We start from the raw sequence: 20,179 nt of genomic DNA on the forward strand, positions 1-20,179 counted from the left end.
TGGGGCTGGGAACCCCAAACTCTTGCAGCCTCTCCTCCCTGCTCACCTCTCAGAAACCCCATGCACCCTTTCACTGGGGAGGGTGGAAAAAAACCCGTGTATTTATTTCCCTTTAATTAGCAGATGTGATGCAAACAGACAGGTGGGGGAATCCTTCCCATGCAGGGACCTGTGGTACTCCTCCTGCTCTGGGCTGCAGCCATGGAAAGGCTCTTGCACCTGCCATGTGGGCAGTGCCCATGGGCTCAGTGGGGCCAGGCCCTGCACGGGTGGGGGGCAGTTCCTGCAGGGCACAGGGGAGCCTGGAGGCATCAGTTGCCTTCATGACCTCTGCATGAGGCAGGATGTTACACCACCAGGCACAGGGAGTGGTGGCAGCAGCTTGGGATCATGCACTGGACATTGTGTGGAGCTGAGAAGTGGCTGCTTTGCTTTCCCAGCAAGTGCACACGCTGCTTTTCTTTGCTGGTCTTATGCTGAAAAGCTGAGATTTATGTACTGTATGAAAAAAAAAAAAAAAAAAAACAAAACAGAAAAAATCCTAATGTTCCAAAATAAATGACAGTATATTTTGTACTTTGTAAAGTAATTAAACTGAAAAAGAATAAAAAGTGAAACTTATGCTGTCTGCTTTTGTACTGATCAAACTGATGAAAATAAAGCAGAGCTTGGCATTGTCTGCAAGATGTAACCCTCATTTCTTTCACCTACAGCCATGCTGGGTGTCACACACACACACACACACACACACACACACACACACAATTTATGAAGGCCAGTAGACATCCCTGAGGCTCTCTGGTGTCCAGATCCTGTCACTGGGTGTCCTGTACCCCTACAGATGGAACCCACCACCAGCTCCATCCTCCACCTGTTTTCTGGAAACCACCAAATCTGCCCTATCCTCTTCCCTTAAAATAAGAGGTCAGTGGGATGCTGTTAGAATATTTGCCAGATGTAGTTTTACCTGCAAGATGCCCAGGAGTCTGGACAGCCCCACAGAGATCCTGGCAGGACACTCCAGAGCCCTGCATCCCAGCAGTGGCAGGGGAGCAAACTCAGCCTCCTCATGGACAGGGCAGTCACTGTGGGTCCTGAGCCTCAGGTTGCACAGCACCACTGTCACATGGTCTGCAAGAAAAAGCTGAACAACTTGAAGTGTTAAAGAAAAAGAGTGAAATCAGACAGATCACCATGCTATTACAGTTTTAACCATTTAGAGTGGATGTTTAAAGGGAAGCAGCTGATCTACATGCACTGTAGTCAAGAAAAGCATCTCCTTTTTAGTGTCATGTAATCCACTGTTCACGCTCATGATCAAATGTTAAAACATTCATGTAAGAAATTACTGTTAATACGGAATTAACACTGAGCACTGCCTCAGGGGTTTAATCCAGTAAAAAACCCCAAATAAATCAACACAGACACTACCACACAATCTCAGCACTGCCTGCAACTCCCCAGAAGAGCAAATGGCATCTTGAGGTAAATAACAGGACTGAGGCTGTTAAACTGGTGTCCAGACTCCAAAGACACTGATGCCTTTCCACATGAGTATTTGTCTTGCCTCACCTACCCTGCTCACACTTTTGAGCAGGAGGTGTTGGGGCACTGGAGGGAGATGGGGGGAGATTCCAGCCCCTTGCAAAAAATGCCACAAAAATAGATTTTTATGAGTTACAATGAAGCAGAGTGAAGTAATATTGTTTCAGGAGTACTTTGAATGCTGAAGGGTGATTATTAGCTCTCTGACTCATCTGTTTTTGAAGGATCCTATAGAGAAAAGTCTGTTGTAACACAGCAAGTGCCTAAGAACCTTTGTCTTAGAGGTGTTAATGTGTTTTATCCCGTGGGGCAGCCTGCTGACAGAGGAGACCAGCCTTGCTGTGTGGGGGCTGCAGGGAAGCCCAGGGGCCATGCTGGATTCAGCTCTCCAGCAGGGAATTACCAGCACTCCTTGGGATGATAGGGGGTGGAGGCCTGAACCTCTCACCCATCCTTCCTGCAGCTCCTCCAGCTCAGAGCTGCAGTGGCAACCTTGTTCAGCTGCTGCTGTGCTTGGAGGTGTTTGTGCACAGGGCTCTGCACCAGGGACTGTCCTGAAGCCCTTCTGGGCTATTTTAAGGCAAACACACCAGCAGAGTGCTGATCTGAGGGCAAATCACTTGTGCAATCAATGCCAAATCAAGTAGGTTATTCTAGTTCTAATTTGAGCTGCTCCCCATGTGCATCCTTGGCCCATACACTCTCTCACTGCAGGTATATTTAGGGATGCTGGTATATTTTGGGCTGTCTGCTGTGCCACACTTTGAAGGACAATTTGATGCAAAGTTACTTTGCAGTTCCCAATGGTACCATGACCTGAAGCTACCCCAGCACAGCTGGGCTCCTCTTCTGGCCCTGCTCCTGCAGGAGGAGCATAAAGCCACACAGGCTGGGTCTGCCTTCAACAGACAAGGGCTGTGGTGGGGAACGGGGTATTTTCATTTTCTGAGCCAAAGCTGAGCCCATCAGCAACAGCAGGAGCAGCTTTAGAAGAACTGTATTTTAGAAAGGGGAAAAACTGTTGCAACAGCAGCAGCCAAAAGGAGCAAGAATCTGTGACAGACAAACATGTAGATACAAAGGTCAGCAGAGGAGATGAAGGAAGTAGAAAAGTCAGGAGTAGGGCTGAGCCTGGGAAGAAGGGAGAGGTGTGGGAAAGGCACTGTTAGAATTCTATTTAGACATACTAATTCCTCATTACCTCATATCATGTCTCATTGGCAATAACTTCCCCAATGCTGACTCTGCTGTGCCCATGACGGTAACAGGTCCCCTGTCCTTCTTCCAACCCACATTTTCCTTCAGATTCTCTCTCCCTGTCCTGTTGGTGGGGGAGGGATGACACAGCAGGTTGGAGGGCACCTGGCTAAGGACAGAATGCTCCCTGCACACAGTAACCAAAACATGAGTAAATGCTGGGGCTTGCCAGCCTGCCCCCACTGTCACTAACCTTGTTCCCACCAAGCAACCTGTCTGAGAATGCCCACAACCACTGCAGTGCAGGCACAAACACCCCCACTGCATTAAGCCATGCAACACTTCTATTTAGGACTGAAGACTCCATTGGCATCTCATTAACACAGAGAATTTGCTGTACAACAAATTGCAAGAATGCAACACAAGGACTCAGCCCAGCCCCAGGATGCATTGGGAAACAGCTGTGAATGAGCAGCTGAGAGCCCAGCACTAACCAGCCCACCTCAACAGCAACATCCATGAAGGGAATTGTTTGTAACACGTTTCCTACCAGAGTTTTTGTATGTGTTTTCCAGGGTTTAATGAGCCTCCTCAAGTTGAAAGGGCATACCTACTCCCATGAGGCGAACAAGACATGCTGGGGCACCACAAGTTGTCCAAGTTGCATGTAAAATCAGGTATAAATTAAAGCCAACCAAATGGGAGTTCACAGTGAAGGTCCGCCAGTTTCATAGGAGCTTTCTGTTCTGCCTCACCCACCCAGCAACACTTGTCACAACGGAATGTCAACAACAACTTGAGAAGTGTCTCTCTTTCAATGTACTTAGGTTCACCTTTCCTATATTTTATGCAAACCTTTCAACTTATTTAATCAAGGTAAAGTTTACACACTGAGTTTCAGCACAGAATTTCATCTACTGAAGCCAATATATGTGGTGTCCCACGGGGCCATGGTTGCAATCCCTGACTTACAATACTATCAGTCCTGCAGGTATGAATCTGGCTCAGCTGACAGAAGAAGCTGTCATACCTGTGAACCAAAATGCTGCAGCTCAAATGCAGATCCAATCAATGCATGAGCAGATCATGCTCAAGAATATTCCTGTTACTATTAATAAAGAGTTTATAATTGCTTTATTGAAAACCTACTAGCTTGGATTCCACCAAAATAGCTGGCACAACAGAAGTATCCCACACAGAGAGAAAAGACACAACTCTGCCTGATGTTTGGAGTGTTTCACAGGAGACAGTTTCCTACACTTGCCTGTGAGTTTGGTAAGTGCCTGCTACAGATACACAGTTGTTGCATCCCATCTCTATCAGCTTACTGATAAGGTACCAAGGAATGAATCTCTGCCTTTTACCCATTAAGACTCCTTCCCCTGTTAGGCAATCCTGAAATCCCCAGCTAATTGCAACTGAGCCACTGTACCCCTGAAAACAGAGTGTAGGGAATTCAAAAAAAATAATCAAAGGCAGTGATATGTGATCAGCACAAGGAGACAAAGGCACTGAGGAGCAGTGAGTATTGCTCACATCCATGCCTGAGCACTGATTTTGCAGGCAGCTGATCAGGGGCTTTGTTTCCAGCCTCCCCCAATAAGCTACATTGGCTTCTGTCACCATCCATCTGTCCTGCAGCACAGAGAGCCTGCTGTCTTACTTAATAGCACTCACCCCTGCAAACAGGTTCTCACTCTTTGAATGTGTTCCTTTGGTGTTCAGTCTTTAGTACTAACACAGAAAGCCTTCAACAGCCCACAGACACATCACTGCCTCCAGGCAAGGGCTGTGCATCCAGTTTCTGCACAAGACACAGCCTGGGCACAGTGCAGCTGAGGGTGGCCACCCAGGACAGTTGTGCTGGGCTTCAAGACGTAGCATGATCTCTCTTCCACAAAACAGTAATAAAAAAACACCCAACTTTTCCCTTGAGAAATAGTTTGGCTCTGCCCAACACCGACATTCCAGAGCTGGTGACAGGAAATGTCCATGTATCAATGTCCTGTGCTGTAGATTTCATCCCATGCCAGTCTTCCTTAAGGGAGATTCTCTTCATCTTCAGGCACAGAGGGGCTCAGCAGCTTGGGGCTGGGCCTCAGGTTCTCTGGGAGTTCATCACGAAGGAGCCAGAGCACTCCTGGCATTGCCACACTCCTCGGGGAACTTGCTTCTTTCCTGCAGCCACGCCAGAGCACTTCAGGGATGCAGCCAGACACGGCTATGGCTGTCTCTGCTCACAGTCACTTGGTTTCATAAAATGAGTTTTCCTTTCCAAGAAGCTGATCACCAAGTCCCTGCACCTCCCTGGTGCAGTGCTGACAGCCAGCAGCATCTCTAGGTAAAGGACCTGACCATGCTCACCATATGATCAACTCCACAGGCCACATCCACCACCTCGCCGGGCACTGTCACCTGGATAAACACAGCAGAGTGGGTTATTTATCAAGCTGGTACTTTGCACCTGGAATTTCCTATTTTTCATGCTCCTCCTGCTCAACATGCCAGCTAGTTTCACAGGGATTTGTACCAGTGCAAGTGCCAACTTGAAAGCACAGGAAGAGCAAGATTCAGCACCAGGAAGGCTTGTGCACTGAGCTGTGAAATACTCCTCTTTTCCTTCACAGAGGCCCATAAAGCTTTGGAAGGAGAAAGAAGAGCAGGCTCACTAGCAGTGAGGAGATTGTAGCCTCAGCCCATCTGTTCAGCAGCACAAGCAGCATGACTGAACAGAGCATAATCTAGACATTAGACATTAGGAAGAGGATCTGCCCAAGCACCACGGGGATTTGCCTCTTCTTTCATCAGCAAGAACTGGAAAAAGGCAAAGGCTCAGCTCAGCATAAGGTAGTTTGTGCTTTGATGCTGAGAGATCAGCTCCTCACTCCTGAAGCTTATTCACTTAAAACTGACTGCAAACTTGAGGAAAGCAGAGTCTATAAAAGCAAGTTTTTCCTTAGAGCCAAGAGAGAGGACAGCAGCTAGTTCTCAGTTCTAGGGCAGGCAGTCACAGACAAGGATCCTGGCACACTGCCACAGCACTGTCAGACAGGAGCTGGCTGTCTGAAAGAGCACAACCCCCAATGTCCACACCTGGGGAAGTGAATTCAGAAATTCCACTCGGCCACAGCACTGTGATTTTAGGCAAATGTTCCAGAGCTGGTCTGGTTCTGTTCATTTTTAAACAAAGAAGAAAGCATACTACAGAAACACATTGACTGCAAGTTCAGACACACAGACAGGGACTCCAGGGTGGTCCAGCTGACTGCCTCCCTCATACTGGCCTTCATGGAAATCAGGAGCATCTGTTAGGCTGAGTGCTCAACTCCAGAACCAAAGAGTCCTCTCCATCCACTGAGCCTGGCTCCCAGAGCCATCTGGGAGGAAGCAGTGGAACTGGAAGCACTGTGGAACAGCCATGAACACAGCTGAGTGAGGCTCTCCTGCTGTAACCTGACAGTCAGTCCAGGGACCCACCACCACAGGTGGGAAGGAAGCCCACCACTATGTGGACTGTGGCCACTACAGACCACAATGTTCACCTAATTTAGGTAATGATTTGGTTTTCTTTGCAGTACATACAAATAGAAATGCAGGTTAGAAGGGTAAGGAAGGGGCAGTAAGGACAGGAAGCAGATGATGCTGGACAAGAAGGAGATGAGAACTGTTCAGATGTGTTGGCACAGCACCAGATGCTGTTTAAGGATTTGATGTCATTACTGGCATAGCAGACTAAAAAGTTTACTGAACACCTCCATTCCCAAGCATGCTACATAAGGACCTCTGAAAAACAAAGCACTTCTACAGTCATTTTAGACTTCCACTCCTTTCAGAATTACTCAACAAAACCACACAGCAAATGATGGTCCTTGCCCTCAGGATAACAAAAACTATCCAAAGAATATACTCATGGCCTTAATTCCACCATCCTTACTCTCCAAGGGAAATACTGGTCTTCCATTCTTCCAGTTCCAAGGCACCCTCTTAGATTTTTCCCCCACACAAACAGTTCTCCTCTGTCTAAAAGGAGAAAAAAAAATAGAGAAGAACAGAGTCATTAAAAAGGAAGAATTCTATTTGTGATGCTGGCAAATGTGGCTACAGTGTTTCTGGGAGTATACAGGGTTATACAAGGAGTATGACAGCTACCAGATTTACTTCAAGGTGCAATAAATGTATTTGCATTTGGAGAAAATTATGCCAAATGAGTAGTACAAGAATCAAGTTCTGTGCATAAGTTTTGTTTCTCCCTCTTATACACCACCTGCTTTGGAATTTTATTAGAAGGAAGAGTGCAGCAGCAGAAATTTCAGGGAATCATTTGTGAAGTGAATAATTTGTGCTGAAAGTTAGACAACTGCAGTTGATCTGTATCAGCTCTCATCAGAGCAAATCCAGCAGGCAAGGCAGTGAGATCTGTCCCAAGCCATCACCTGGACGCTGCTCATTTGACTGTCTGAAAGAAGAGACCTTCTAATGACAGCCAGGGAAATGCAAGTATTTGTGTTCAACAGAGTTGAAGCTTTGAGCTCCTCAGGAAAACACACAGATCTCAGAAGTGTTTGGATCAGCTGCACAGCAGAAACAACGAAAACACAATCTATAACCTAAGTACAATTTAATCAGAACACTGTTTCTAACTCTTTCTGAATACCAAGGGGAGCCCACTTACAAGCACCCTGCAACCAAACTGACAGTGTCACACACACTGCTTGTCCCAAAGGACTCAGCCCTGCCCTTTTTTCCTGCTGGCAGCTGGATCTCTGAACTGCCTGATCTTAAATGACTTTCACATTTCAAAGGCTGGGAACCCACATAGGCTGTACAGAGCACAACATCATATTAAATTTATTTCATATTCTTTGCATATTAAATGCTTGGGTCTGCCCACCTCAGGCTGCTAACTCAGTTGGCCAGAAATGCCAAGAAACTTTGACATCTAGCTTCATTTAGACTAAATTTTAGTTTGTTCATTTATCACATGAATTTTCTAAACTGCTCAAGTGCAGCAGACCAATTCATTCTATACAGGAAAACGAAAAAAATCTTTTGGATTTCCTGTATAAGGAAAGACTTTTGTGTTAAGACAAGTAACACTTTCTTAATTAAAACATAAGTTAGCACAAAACATATGCCAGGAACCATGCTGACACCTGTAAATGTCCTGCCTCCCTGCTGCTGCATTCCAGTGTGCCTTCAGTTTCAAGAAACATGGGTCACTTTTTGGGGTGTGGCGTTTTTTTTGTTTTGGTTTGGTGGGGGGATTTTTGGGGGTTTTTTTTTGGTTTTTTTCTCTTCTGCACAGCAACATGACCTCTCCATGACAGTGGGATGAGAAACTTACTTGTAAGTGCTGCAAACTGGCTGAGTCCACAGCGAACATGAGCAACACGGGTGTCTGGACTGAAGTCTGACCGGCCAAAAAGGCTGGGTGGGATCATCTCTGGCACTGCTGTCTCTAGTAGGTTTGGTCCTTTCCCAAGAATTCCATATCCCCAGACAAAAACATTTCCTTCTTCTGTATTACAATAAGAACACATTTGGTAAGAAAGTCTGTGCTTGTGAAATTCATGCCACAACCAAGAGTTAATCAGAGCCAAAGGGATATTTTCCTTTCTTCCAGCTCAGTCTAACACTTTTTGATTATTTAAAATCTGCAAATAATGCATTCCCATCCAAATGCCTCAATCTTTCCCTAAGCTATGCAAGCAAATCAAACCTCCTAGGCAAAACTTTCATGTGGAAAGAATGCCAACACAAGAGTGAGCTGGATAAAATACTTCATCATACTGACTAATGGGACAGAGGGTGAGAGTTTATTATCATGGTTTTCTTCTTTGATGCACACCCAAACCAGCAGCTAGATGTCACTCTGTCTGCCTTAAGCTGGGTGCCTGGGAAAGGCAACAGTTGGGCAGCATAAGAAAGAGTAAGTTTCCATGTCAGCTAGCTCTGTTCCCTTCATATTAGAAGCTCAAATGTCTGGTCATCACAATACTCCCATTATAAATAATGAACATCTCCCTTGAGATAATCCTTCAGGAAACTAATACAATCCCCTCCCTTATTCCTTCATGCAGCATCCCTCCAGCTATGCTCCCCTGCCACTGAGAGTCCACAGAACAATCACTAAGGACCTGCTGCACTGTTTAACTGTTCTCAAAATTCTTATTTCCATCCTAGTTCATGATGCATAAACGTGTCAGATTCATATGGAGTCTGAAGGGTTCTATTTTCCCTCAAGTATTGCCTTATTTCCTCTCTATAGAGCCCATACTCAGTATGACCAGCAAGAGAGATCAGAAGAGCAAACAGCTGCCATGCTCTTGCTCTAGTCTGCAGAAGGGCTCACAACAGCACACACTGGAAACAATGCTCTGCACTAGTGAAAACAACTCCCCCGGCACATTCTTTGTTCAGGTTTCTCAATCCCCCAGCTTTCCTCATAACATACAGTATTTCCCTGCTTCCAGAAAACAAGATACTTGTTTCATAATGTTACAATGCACCTACTGTGCGGCCTTGCAACAAAGTGAATGTTTCTGGAAGGGAATTCACCTGTCAGCACAACACTGCCAGTCCCTCCACAGGCAGCCTCCTTTACCTTCCCAATCTTGAATGGCAAATGCCTGGGCACATTCACCTGTACAAGATTGCAGCAGAGTTGTTAGAGACAAGCTAAACTGCAAAATAGACATACATTTTAACTTGTTCTCCAGTTCTGGTTAGAGCTTACATACACTGATTCCTGATACAACCTTTATTGCCTGAATAATAAAATGAGTGCCAGTCTCAAAATTAAAAAAAAAAAAATAATCAACAACAATAACAACAAAATCGAACCCACATGAAATCCATTAAGGGGAGGACAGGGTGCAAAGTGTTATCTACTGGAAAGCTTACATGCATGGCAACAAGGCTGAGAATGACTAATAACTCCTTCTTATCCCTGGTTTCTAAAGTCAGACACAATGTGCAAGTCAATAGGTGAGCATGTCTTCAAGTCTTCACACTGGATTAAATCACTAAACTTCAGTCTGCAGTGGCATTTTTGAACATACCAGGGAAAAATTACTTAAAGAAAATCACACTCATTTGGTACAGTCCAGCACAACATACATACACAGCTTGACATTTGTAAAGAGCAATCTTTGATTTCATAGCTCTGCCATTCTACACCTTGGACTGCATCTATATTTTAGCTGAGACTCTCCTTTTTGGCAAACATGCCAATCATCCATTTGGGATGCCACAGACCTCCACTGCACACCCAGCAGGAAAACTGTTACCCTGGATAGTCTGATCCTTGTCCTCAGGCCTCCTGGATCTCAGCATTCAGCCCTACATTAAGGTCACATCAGGAGAGGCACAGGAAACAAAGCTTTTTAAAATTCTGCTGAAACTATTCTAATACAATTGTCTGCTCTTAGCCTTCTGCCAAGAGTAGCCTGAGTATGGATTAATTTCCTGAGTATTTCCTAAAGTAGCTGTAACATGAGACCAACAGCACTTTACCAATGCCCCATGTAAGTTTGCTCAAAAAAACCTTTTATCTGTCAGACACTGGAATTTGTTTAGGACTCAGTTATAAACCCACTAAGGATGTCCATGAAAAGTTCACCAGAACACAGGTTGACTGGAAGGGACTTCCAAGGGCCATCTGGATTAGCACTGTGCTCAAAGTAGGATCACCTGAAATCCTAGATTAGCCAGCCAAAAAACTAATTCCTGTCCCAAAATTAGCAAAAGCACTTGAGCTGGGTCTCAATTTGGTGCAAAAGTCCATGGGATGGAGAAAGAAGAACATGGAGTTCTTAGACTAATAAACTGGGATGAGGTGACACAAACCTTTGCTTATCAAGAAGAGGAAACACACTGCCTCCTAAAGCTACACAAACACGTCAGACAGGTTGGTTTTGTAAGCTTATGTAAAAGCAGCCTGCTAGTGGTGCTTGTATCTGCTGTCAAAAGAACCCAGAACAGGAAGAAACATGTAATTTTTAACTCTGTGCACAGCAGCTGAACTGAAACACATACAAACACACCCTCAGGTCAACTGACCTGTGTGGTTTCTGTGACAGATGCCAACTGCAAGTATTCTGAATTTCCCCAGCCAAAGACATCTCCTTCATCTGAGACAGCCAGACAACAGTCTCCATAGGAAGAGACCTGGATAATGTTTACTCCAGCAATGTCACCACGCAGTTTAGTAGGAACACTGGTGATGTTATAGTGTCCAAGACCTGAAAGAAAAAAAAGTAGAGATTATGAAGAATTTTTTTCCAGACACACTTTTAATGCCTGCCTAGGACCATTTTTGTCATGCTTTAACAAAATCACCCTTCCTCTGAAATAAATCCTTCTGTCCATACTGCTTAATTACCAGCTGCAACAGACAAGCAGCCACAAACACTTCCACTAGCCAAAGCCACCTCTCTGGAGTACATAACAACTATATACAATCACACCCTGAAGAGTCTCACATCTCTTGTCTGCATGGACCAAAGTGTTTGAAAACAATAACCGGGCCAGGCAGATACCCCAACAGAGATGAAATTTCACAAACTGGCTGCATCTGTCTTCTGCAACGAGAGCCACAAGTGACAGCACACTGCAAGCAGACAACAGCAGGGGAAATGGCAAAAGAAGCTGGGAAGCAAACACTTTACATGACAAATTGCTGCCTGGAAAAGAGACCAGAATGCAAATGACAGAAAGCTGGGTTACAGTATATTGGCACAGAAGAATCATGGGAAGAACTCAGCTTTGGGAGCAGCAAAACAAATAAAGCAGGAATGACTGTGAGGAGGAAGTTCTCTGCAGCAAAAGGCACCACAAAAAGGGCCTGCCCAAGGAGCCCAGGCTAAAACATGCAACAGCTACCAAAGCACTCGTCAGTTCAAAAGAGCAGAACAGACCCTGAAACAGGAATCAGAAAGCAAAGCTGCCACCAAACTGAAAAGTAAAGCTGCAGATGTCACTTCCACACCCCTCAGAAGCTTTAAACAGCAGATACACTCTCCTCTGACTGCATGCTTGGACTGCAAGGGTGGCATCCTAAAGGCCCTCAAAAAAATGAACTAGATTGTCTCAGTTTGGTTACACAAGAGTACCCATTTCTGTCCACACATTCGTGATAAATACACATCACAACTTCTCAGTTAGGACAGCTTGCTACGTTCATCAATTCCCTGAAAAGCAAGCTGAGCTGAGTTCTTACCTGTTTGTCCATCAGCTCCCCATCCACATGCATAGACTGTGCCCTTCTTGGTTCTAAACAGACTGTGGTCCTGCCCACACACCACCTGCACACAAACAACAAGTCAGAGCTAGTCAGGAAAGGTCACACGTTCAGACTTAATTTAATGAAGCATTACTGACAGATAAATTGAGCAATGAACTTCTCTGATGTCCATCAGTTCAGATTTTGACCTTTCTCTCCTGATCACATGGCTCCAGAGAAAGGGAAGGCCAAGAACCACAAGATACAACACAGAAAACAGCAGAATTTTCTTTACAGGAAGTCATGCAGCAGTTGATTTGTTCTAAGATCCGAAACAAGGAAAGAAAGCTGGATTCAGCAGTACAACACAATAAAACAGCAAAGAGTAAATATGAGCTCTCCCTTCACAGGATGCTAAGCACATGATTCTTGATGCCAGCTATGAATTCTGCTATGTATTCAAACTGCTGTGAATTCTTTGCCATGTAAGTGCTTTAGGCACACAGCTGTTCTCAAATCTCTATTTATGTTGAACTAACCATCATGTCTGCCACAGGCTTGGCATAAATTAAAGCCAAGGAAGAAGCCATTCAAAAGCAGCCATCAAGAATTAAACAAAGATTAAAGGGATTTAATCAATAGGTTAAGTGAGTGACTACCAATACTAAGCACATAACTGCTGTTATCAAAGTACAAACAGGTACCAAGTATACAACTCCCTGGAAAAACAAAAAAAACCCCAACAAAACAAAACAAAACAAAACAAAACAAAAGAAAAAAAAAAAAAAAAAAAAAAAAAACCCACACATTAAAAGTCCAAACAGAAGTTTACAAGCCTAATTCAGAACAGTTTTAGGATGAACCACAGCACAGTCTCATCAGGTGGATGTAAATGAATGACCCTTCCTTGGAACAGGAGCAATGTTTGCCCACAGAGTGTGGCTGCAGGGGCACAGACACACCAACAAACTGCTCCTGTGCCTGAGAATTCTGCAGCCATGGCAGGTGTTTCTGCTGCCCTGCAGTCCCTTGCTCTCCTAGGAACCTGATCTAGAGAAATGCTGGCTAGTCTAAGTGGATGGTTGCCTTTTCAAAAATGAGCTGTGAAAAGACAAAATTTAAAGCTCCTAAGCAATAAAAAAGTGACAAAAGGGAACAAGAAATCACGACAGGAAGAGAGTAGTGGACTGAGAGCCCAGAAGTAGACACAGTACTCTGAGTGTGGCTGAGTAGAAAAGAAGAATCATCTCCTTGACCTGCAGGTAACACTCCTCCTAATGCAGCCCAGGGTATCATTAGCCTTTTCTACAGCAAGGACACTGCTGGGTCATGGTCAGCCTGGTGTAGCCTGGGCCTTTTCTGCACAGCTGCCTCCCAGCCACCCCCAGCCCATGGTGGTGTCTGAAATTGTTCTTCACCAGCAACAGGACTTGGCCATTTCCAGTGCTGAATTTGGTGAGGTTCATGCGAGCCTGTTTCTCCAGCCTCTGGATGGCAGCACCACCCTCTGGTTTATCAGCCACTCCTCAGAGTTTTACCTCACCTGCTCTCTGCTGAGGGAACACTCTGTGACCCAGACCACGAGTGAAAATGTAAACAGGATTGGAACCCAGATCCCTGGGGTACCACAGTTGTTACTGGTTCCAACTCAGCTTTGAGCCAATGACTGCCACCCTCTGAGTTTGGCTCTTCAGCTGGTTTCCAATCCATTCTCAGGACTCAGTTCAGGTGATCCTCCTACCTGGACAACTTTGCTGTCAAATTCCTTCAGCTGATGAATGAGATGGCTTCCACTGGACACCAAACAGCCACCAAGAAGAGAAAAAGCAATACAGAGGATTTCGTAAGACTGCAACTGAAAAACACAAAGGTAAACCTGCCTCTACTGAAAGCCACTTTATTAGCACAAGTAGAGAAATTTGTTTGTGTGCTGTTTCATTGCAAAATACCTGCACAGAGAAGGAACATAATTCTACATTCTCTTATCTAAGAACTGTCACTTTTTAAACATAAGCTCTGGTGGTAACTGGGGGTAGGAGCAACCCTCAAAGACAGTCCCTAGTCTAGAATGAGCAGAGACACTACATAATACTGCAGTACCCATACAAACAACTAGACTTAGCTAGAGACAAAACCAAATATCCCAGAGCACAGTGTAGTGCTAACAACCCTGACATTTTTTCACAGTATCAGGAATTATGAACAATCCAGTGACTGACTTCCAGTATCAAGACTAACAAAAGCTAATTACAGCTATTTTCTCAAACTTTACAGACCAAGTGTTGTGGATCACAGACAGAGCAATGAACAAGATTTATTTTTGGTCCTACTAGGGAATCAGAAACTCAACATATTCCCACTGTTCACTTACTCTATCACACAGAGCACTTTGAGCATATGCTTCGGTGCAACCCACAAAAAACCCAGTGAAGGAAAAGCACTACAGACAGAGAGGCAGTTACAGACTTAAAAAAAGGATGCCTCTTTCATAATTAAATGGCACTTCTAACATCCTCAGGAACAGCACATGTACTCTGAGCAGCAAAAAGGAGAAAGCCCAACTAACACCAATTACCTCAAGCAATTTATAAAGGCTGGGTTCTCTCACTAAGCCCTGCAAGAACTGTCTCATGCTGACATTCTTTTGTCTCTTGTGAATGTGGTCAGCAGAGTGCTAGTGCCCAGCCTGGGTTAAAAGCCAGCAGCACAAAAGCCAGTTCTCAGACTCCTTAATCTTCAATGGCATACTACCAGACCTTTTCCACCTTCAGGTTTTTCTGCAGGGTTGTTTTCATGCAATTATGTTTCCAACATTAAGAAAGTTCAGGATGTTTGAATTCTCACCTGTAAATTTCATCTTCAACAACCTTCCGGCCACACTGTCCATAAGAATTGTTTCCCATTGTGAAAACTGAAAAACAATGATAAAACACACTAATTTTATTACTGCCCAATCCCTTGAAAGGCTCTTTTCAGGTCCACAAAACATTTTCACACAGTTCTAAGTCTGAAAGGTGGAGCACAGCAATGTAAAAAATGGTATAAGCTTTTTTCAAAGTAAGTCCACTTGAATTAAAATGACTGAATCCATTTTCACCAAACACCCAGCAGTATTGTTGCAGGCACAGCAGCAGTACCTGGAGCCCACTGTCTGTCACAGCTGGGAACTGTCTGGTTCATCCTGCCATTGTCAAAGAGACTCAGATCAGCATTCCCACAGGAGTGGGAATCAATGGACCAACCAGCTCACCCACTAAGAAGCTGCACTGGGTCACTTGGTGCCACTGCACCAGAGAGTTCTGAGAGACAATTCACAAACAGGATCTTCTCCATAAAGGACTATTAATTAATTAATTGCTTTCATAAACACAGCACTCTGGGGCTTCAAGGGGAAATAACACAAGGAGTACTGGCACAGTCACCCAAATCTGCCTTCAAAAACACATCTCTGAGGGAACAAGAAAAACAGGCTGCACTCAGCCAGGCCTGGGGCTGGGGAAACAAACCTTGTAGTAAAAAGCTCCCAACACATTTACAACTTGAGCCAAGTGAACTCATGGCTTTCCCTCACAAAGCAATCCCACAAAGGCCAACAGCTGCCTGCATCCCATTTACAGTGCAAACAGCCCATCTGGGATATAGTTCTAAAGGACAGAAGACCATTTTTTCTCCAGGTTTTAGTAAAAGTATAGCCAGGCACTCCTTGACACCAGCACAAGTAACACTGTACCTCCTTCACTGTCTGTCAGGACCAGGGAATGGGCTCTCCCACAGGACACTTGCAAGACTCGAGTTTGCTGTGGCTTCTCCAGGGGTAACGGAATTGGAGATGGTTCCAAGACATATTCATAGCCCTTAGCTTAAGGAAGAGAGAACAATTTTAAGTCAGTAGCTTTCACAAAGTAAATTCAATATATATTTGCTGATCCTGTTGCACGTTCACACATTTCTCCTTTGTTATAAAAGCAGACACATTTTAGAAAGCCAAGATACTAACCAAAGAGGTTGAGAGGGATTTATCACAGAAGGAGGGAGAAGGTAAAAGCTATGGAGATAGCTGAAGACAATAATCACTGCCTAAATAAAAGTCCACCATAACTAGAGGGTGAATGCTATTAATGATTCAGGTGGCAGAACTGTTAAACTGGGGCTTTCCACAACATGTTCAACCACTTTGGTGAATACAGCTGGATTACTAAGAGCTTAATATGCACAACCATCCTGTGCAACTGGGGATATTGCAAACAAGGTACAAGAGCAGCAGTCACAAAAACATGTCAGGAAAGGTGAACAAAAAAAATCTTAGGGCTTCATATTTAAAGAAAAGTATATTACAGGCACTTTCAGAAATAAGGAATGAAAGACTAGCTAGGTTAGATCCATAGGGAATAAGACATCTAACATTTATGAAAAATGACATGGTGTACTTTATAAAGATTTAGTAACTTGAAGAACATGTAATCAATTACAGTCAACTGGGATGTGGGGGAGAAGAACAACAAAACATAAATCAATACCACGGAAAAGGTTAAGGGGAGATAAAAAGCCTTGATATCAAAGTCACTGTAATAAGTGAAATCAAATCTCGGGGGACCCAAAGCAATATTGCACACAGGCAGCAGGGCTTTACTGGTTCTCACTGCCTTCAATAAAAAACAAAACACACCTATTTATTTTTTTTTTTAAATTTAAAAAATCTACACATGGTCTTTTGCAGCAAGACACTACTGGATGTGAGGACAGGCAGCACAGCTGGCAGTTTGCAATAGTGGTCCATCTGCCATGTAGGAACCTAAAGGCAACCAACTCTCTGTCCAGAAACATTTGGAAGTCACAAAGCAAAAACACTTTTTCCTCTCTCTGTTCATTCCAGCAGAAAGACACATGCTACTGGGATCTAGTAACCATCATTGAGGGGATGGGGAGAAAAGAAACAATGAGGTGGCTAAGGAAGAGGGTGTGAAATATTAGTAGTTTAGATACAACCATCTAAAGGTCAGAAGGCTGCAAATTCTCTTGGAAATGAAACATCTACAGCAACACAGTGCTGGAAGCAGCAGGCACCAAAGCCAGTCTGTACAAAAGCAATGAGCAACACATCCCAAAGGAAAACTTGTCTGGGGGGATATTAAACATGGAGCAGTAGCAATCCCACTGATCTTCACTACATTTTCAACCAATTTGCCAAACACACTCTCTTACTTGGCAGGGCTTGAACTGCAAAACTATTTAACCTATTTCTGGATTCTCTGACAAAAATCATTTCCAGGTCAGATGAAAAACAAGGTAATTGCAAGACATTCCTGAGACATCAGCACATACAGAACTCAGACCCAGCAACAGCTGAAACCTTGAAAAGCAGAAGTGAGAAGCTTCTGCAGCCCCTGCACTTTGCAGGTGCTGTTTCAGCATACACTTGCTGTGTGGACACTCTTACAGAACTACCCAAAGCAGCAGCACTGCAAACCTCAAAATGCTGCACTGTAGCTGCAATCTTCTTTGGCTTCTCCACCAAGTTTAATCTTCTGCCCATATCAAACACACCTTGCCTGGATGGATTACACTCTTATACACCATAATGACAAAAACTGCTTTTATCATGATTTTCCTCAACTGTTTATGGAGGAATGTCTATGCAGTCAGCCATTCTATGAGGAAAGTTTGTGTTTTTCTTGTCTTCGGTGGTAGGTGGCAATGTTCTGCACAGAAATCATCTTCTTAAATAAGTTTGAGAGCCTGGTGTAAGACAAAATTACTGAAAAACATGTTTTTCCTTCAAAAAGCAACTTGCTATTAAAATAATTTTAAAATATCTCCTACAGCTTCACAAAAAAACCCACAGACTGTATTAAAAAAAACTCTTAACTGGGGAGGGAAGGAGGATTAAAGGACTTTAGTTTTTAAGTGCAAAGGCAACAGAACTGAGCAAACAGTCTTGATAAAATGATTTTATTAACTACACTGTGCCCACTACAAAATTAGAGATTCAAAGCCACGCATTAAGCAGCATCACACTTTGCAGAATAAACAGCTGCATTCCTGTCCAGAGGAAACTAATTAATGCAGTGTACAGAACAGAGGCACACACTGACCAATTACAAAGCACACAAAAACACAGATAAATTTCAGAGACAGACCTGTTTAAAAAATAAAGCACACTCTGCCTGGGACTGCATCAAAGCCTCTGATATTTTCTCAGAGCTCCAAACACATAAGACTCCTGTACCACAGGCACGCTGCAGTGTCACTCTGTAAGTCTTTAAAACACTTAAATCCTTACTTTGATCTCTTCTGCTTCTCTGGAATCCAAGCTGGGAATCCTTGTTGAGCCCCATGCCCCACACCTTGGTGATGTCCCTGGTGTTGGAAGCCAGCAGTGTGAATCCATAGCCACAGGCAGCAGAGGAGATCTTTGAGGAGAGACAAAACCATTCAGTTAGAAACTGTGGCTTAGGAAAGCAACTTTCACTCCATGCTGCTGGTTCATCAGCATTCCTTCTTCATTAAGGCACATTCACGTGCAGCCCAAGCTCATGGCAGGTATGGTCCTGCAGAAATTATCAGTCTTCTGTGATAAGCAGAATGATGAAAACTCAGGTCTAAAAGGAGGGGGAAAAAAGGAAAAAAGGGGGAAAAAAAGGAAAAAAAAAAGGGGGGGAAGGGGGGGAAGGGGGAGGGGAAAAAAGAGGGGGGGATAAAAATAGGGGAGGAAAGAGGGAAAAAAGGGGGGGAAAGGGGGGGAAAAGGGGGGGGGGAGAAAAAGGGGGGGGGGGGGGAAGGGAAAACCAACCAAACCCTACCAAACAAACAAGCAAAACAAAACAAAGAAAGACATAGAGACATTAAGAGAATAACATGTTTTATTCCTTTTGACAAAATAAGCCCAGCATAAGAGCCACAAGAGGAGCGACTGTGGTCACTTGGTTTGTTCACTCTGGAGAAACGGAGACTCGGGTCAGATCCCAGTGAGCTCTGCAGAGGCAGCTCCGATCTCTGCTCTGGGACCAAGGACGGGACCCGAGGGAACGGCTGGAGCTGCGCCAGGGGAGGTTGAGACAGGATATCAGGAAAAGGTTCTTTCCCCAGAGGGTAGCCGGACCCGCGGGAAGTGGTCAGGGCAAAGGGAGCGTTTGGAAAATTCTCTCCGGTGCAGGGAGGGATTGCTGGGCTGTCCCGTGCAGGGCCAGGATCTGCACTCCCGATCCTTCTGAGTCCCTTCCAACTCATATATCCTATGAATGCTCTGACTTTCTCTGCACTAGACAGCAGAGCACGAGTGAAACATGTAGGCTAAAGAATAAAGTGATTTTCAACACAAGTTTACCATTTGTCAGGTAGGAGCAGCCACTTGGAGAGGCCCATTTTATCTGGAAATGCTCTTCACACCCTGCTCTCTAATGCCTCTTACAAAACTACAAATACAAATTGTCTAAACTATATGCCGCTGCAGTTAAAACAATAATCATCCCAAGCAATACCGCTATATAGATAAAAAACAGTGAAATCACGGCAAAGCCTTTAAACCTGACTCAGTGACGCCGTTCTCGGCTGTGCCAAGCCCTGAGCAGGCTCCGGAGGCCGGGGGAGACACGCTGACCCCACCGCACCTTCTCCTCCGTCTCCAGGCGGTACGGCGTGGGTTGGATGCGCCGTGGCTTCTTCCAGCCCTCGTCCGGCTTCACGAAGCTGGGGACGCCCAGGGCGCCCGAGTAGCTGAAGCCCCACACGAACACGCGGTCCTTGCGCTTGGCCGCCTTCCCCGCGTACTGGAACACCGGGGCGGCCTCCTCGGCGTCCCGCAGCCTGTGGGTGCCCGGCGGCCCCGCCGCCCCGGCCAGGCCCCGGCAGAGCAGCCGCCGCACCACCCCCGCCATGGCCCCTCAGGCCGCCGCCATCTTGGCTCCCTCACACGCGGACCCGCGCGGCGCCACCTCCCCGGCGCGCATGCGCTGCCCTTAAAGGGGCCGCGCCCGGCTCTGAGGGAGGGTCTGTGCCCGCCCGGGCCCGGGGCTGCGTGTGGACCTACAGCCGAGCTCAAATCTAAACACACCCCCAGAGCCCAGTGTGGACTTAGACCCAGACCCAAAAAAAGATCGAAATTGAAACCCATCCCCAAACCGACACGCAGGCCCGGAGCCGACCCAAGCCCAGAGATAATCCCCAAGCCCGGCACAGCCATGGCGGGGCTCCCTGTGGGGGTGACCAAACCCAGCC

At 45.2% G+C, this 20,179-nt stretch overlaps 1 protein-coding gene across 1 annotated transcript; it reads right to left on the reverse strand.

Moving 5' to 3' along the window:
* Positions 1-542: 542 nt before the first annotated feature.
* RCC1L (RCC1 like) lies at positions 543-19,852 on the reverse strand. The gene is made up of 11 exons (XM_083875405.1): positions 19,573-19,852; positions 18,246-18,375; positions 15,696-15,824; positions 14,810-14,876; positions 13,707-13,758; positions 11,963-12,047; positions 10,804-10,985; positions 9,301-9,385; positions 8,087-8,260; positions 6,677-6,762; positions 543-5,157 (listed from the first exon to the last, which is right to left on the reverse strand). Exons 1-11 carry the CDS (start codon positions 19,837-19,839, stop codon positions 5,080-5,082), a joined length of 1,335 nt encoding a protein of 444 aa, XP_083731531.1. The 5' UTR covers positions 19,840-19,852; the 3' UTR covers positions 543-5,079.
* Between the last annotated feature and the right edge of the window lie 327 nt (positions 19,853-20,179).

This window comes from Zosterops lateralis (assembly GCF_965231275.1).
Source record: "Zosterops lateralis genome assembly, chromosome: 19".
In the NCBI taxonomy this organism is placed as follows: domain Eukaryota; kingdom Metazoa; phylum Chordata; class Aves; order Passeriformes; family Zosteropidae; genus Zosterops; species Zosterops lateralis.

Excerpts from the sequence above, each read along its gene's own strand:
- RCC1L (XM_083875405.1), bottom strand. The coding sequence starts at position 19,839 with ATGGCGGGGGTGGTGCGGCGGCTGCTCTGCCGGGGCCTGGCCGGGGCG. Across the intron at positions 13,759-14,809 it reads GTTGAAGATGAAATTTACAG|TGGAAGCCATCTCATTCATC; the intron begins GTGAGAATTCAA and ends TTTGGTGTCCAG. Across the intron at positions 12,048-13,706 it reads TTGACAGCAAAGTTGTCCAG|GTGGTGTGTGGGCAGGACCA; the intron begins GTAGGAGGATCA and ends GTTTGTGTGCAG.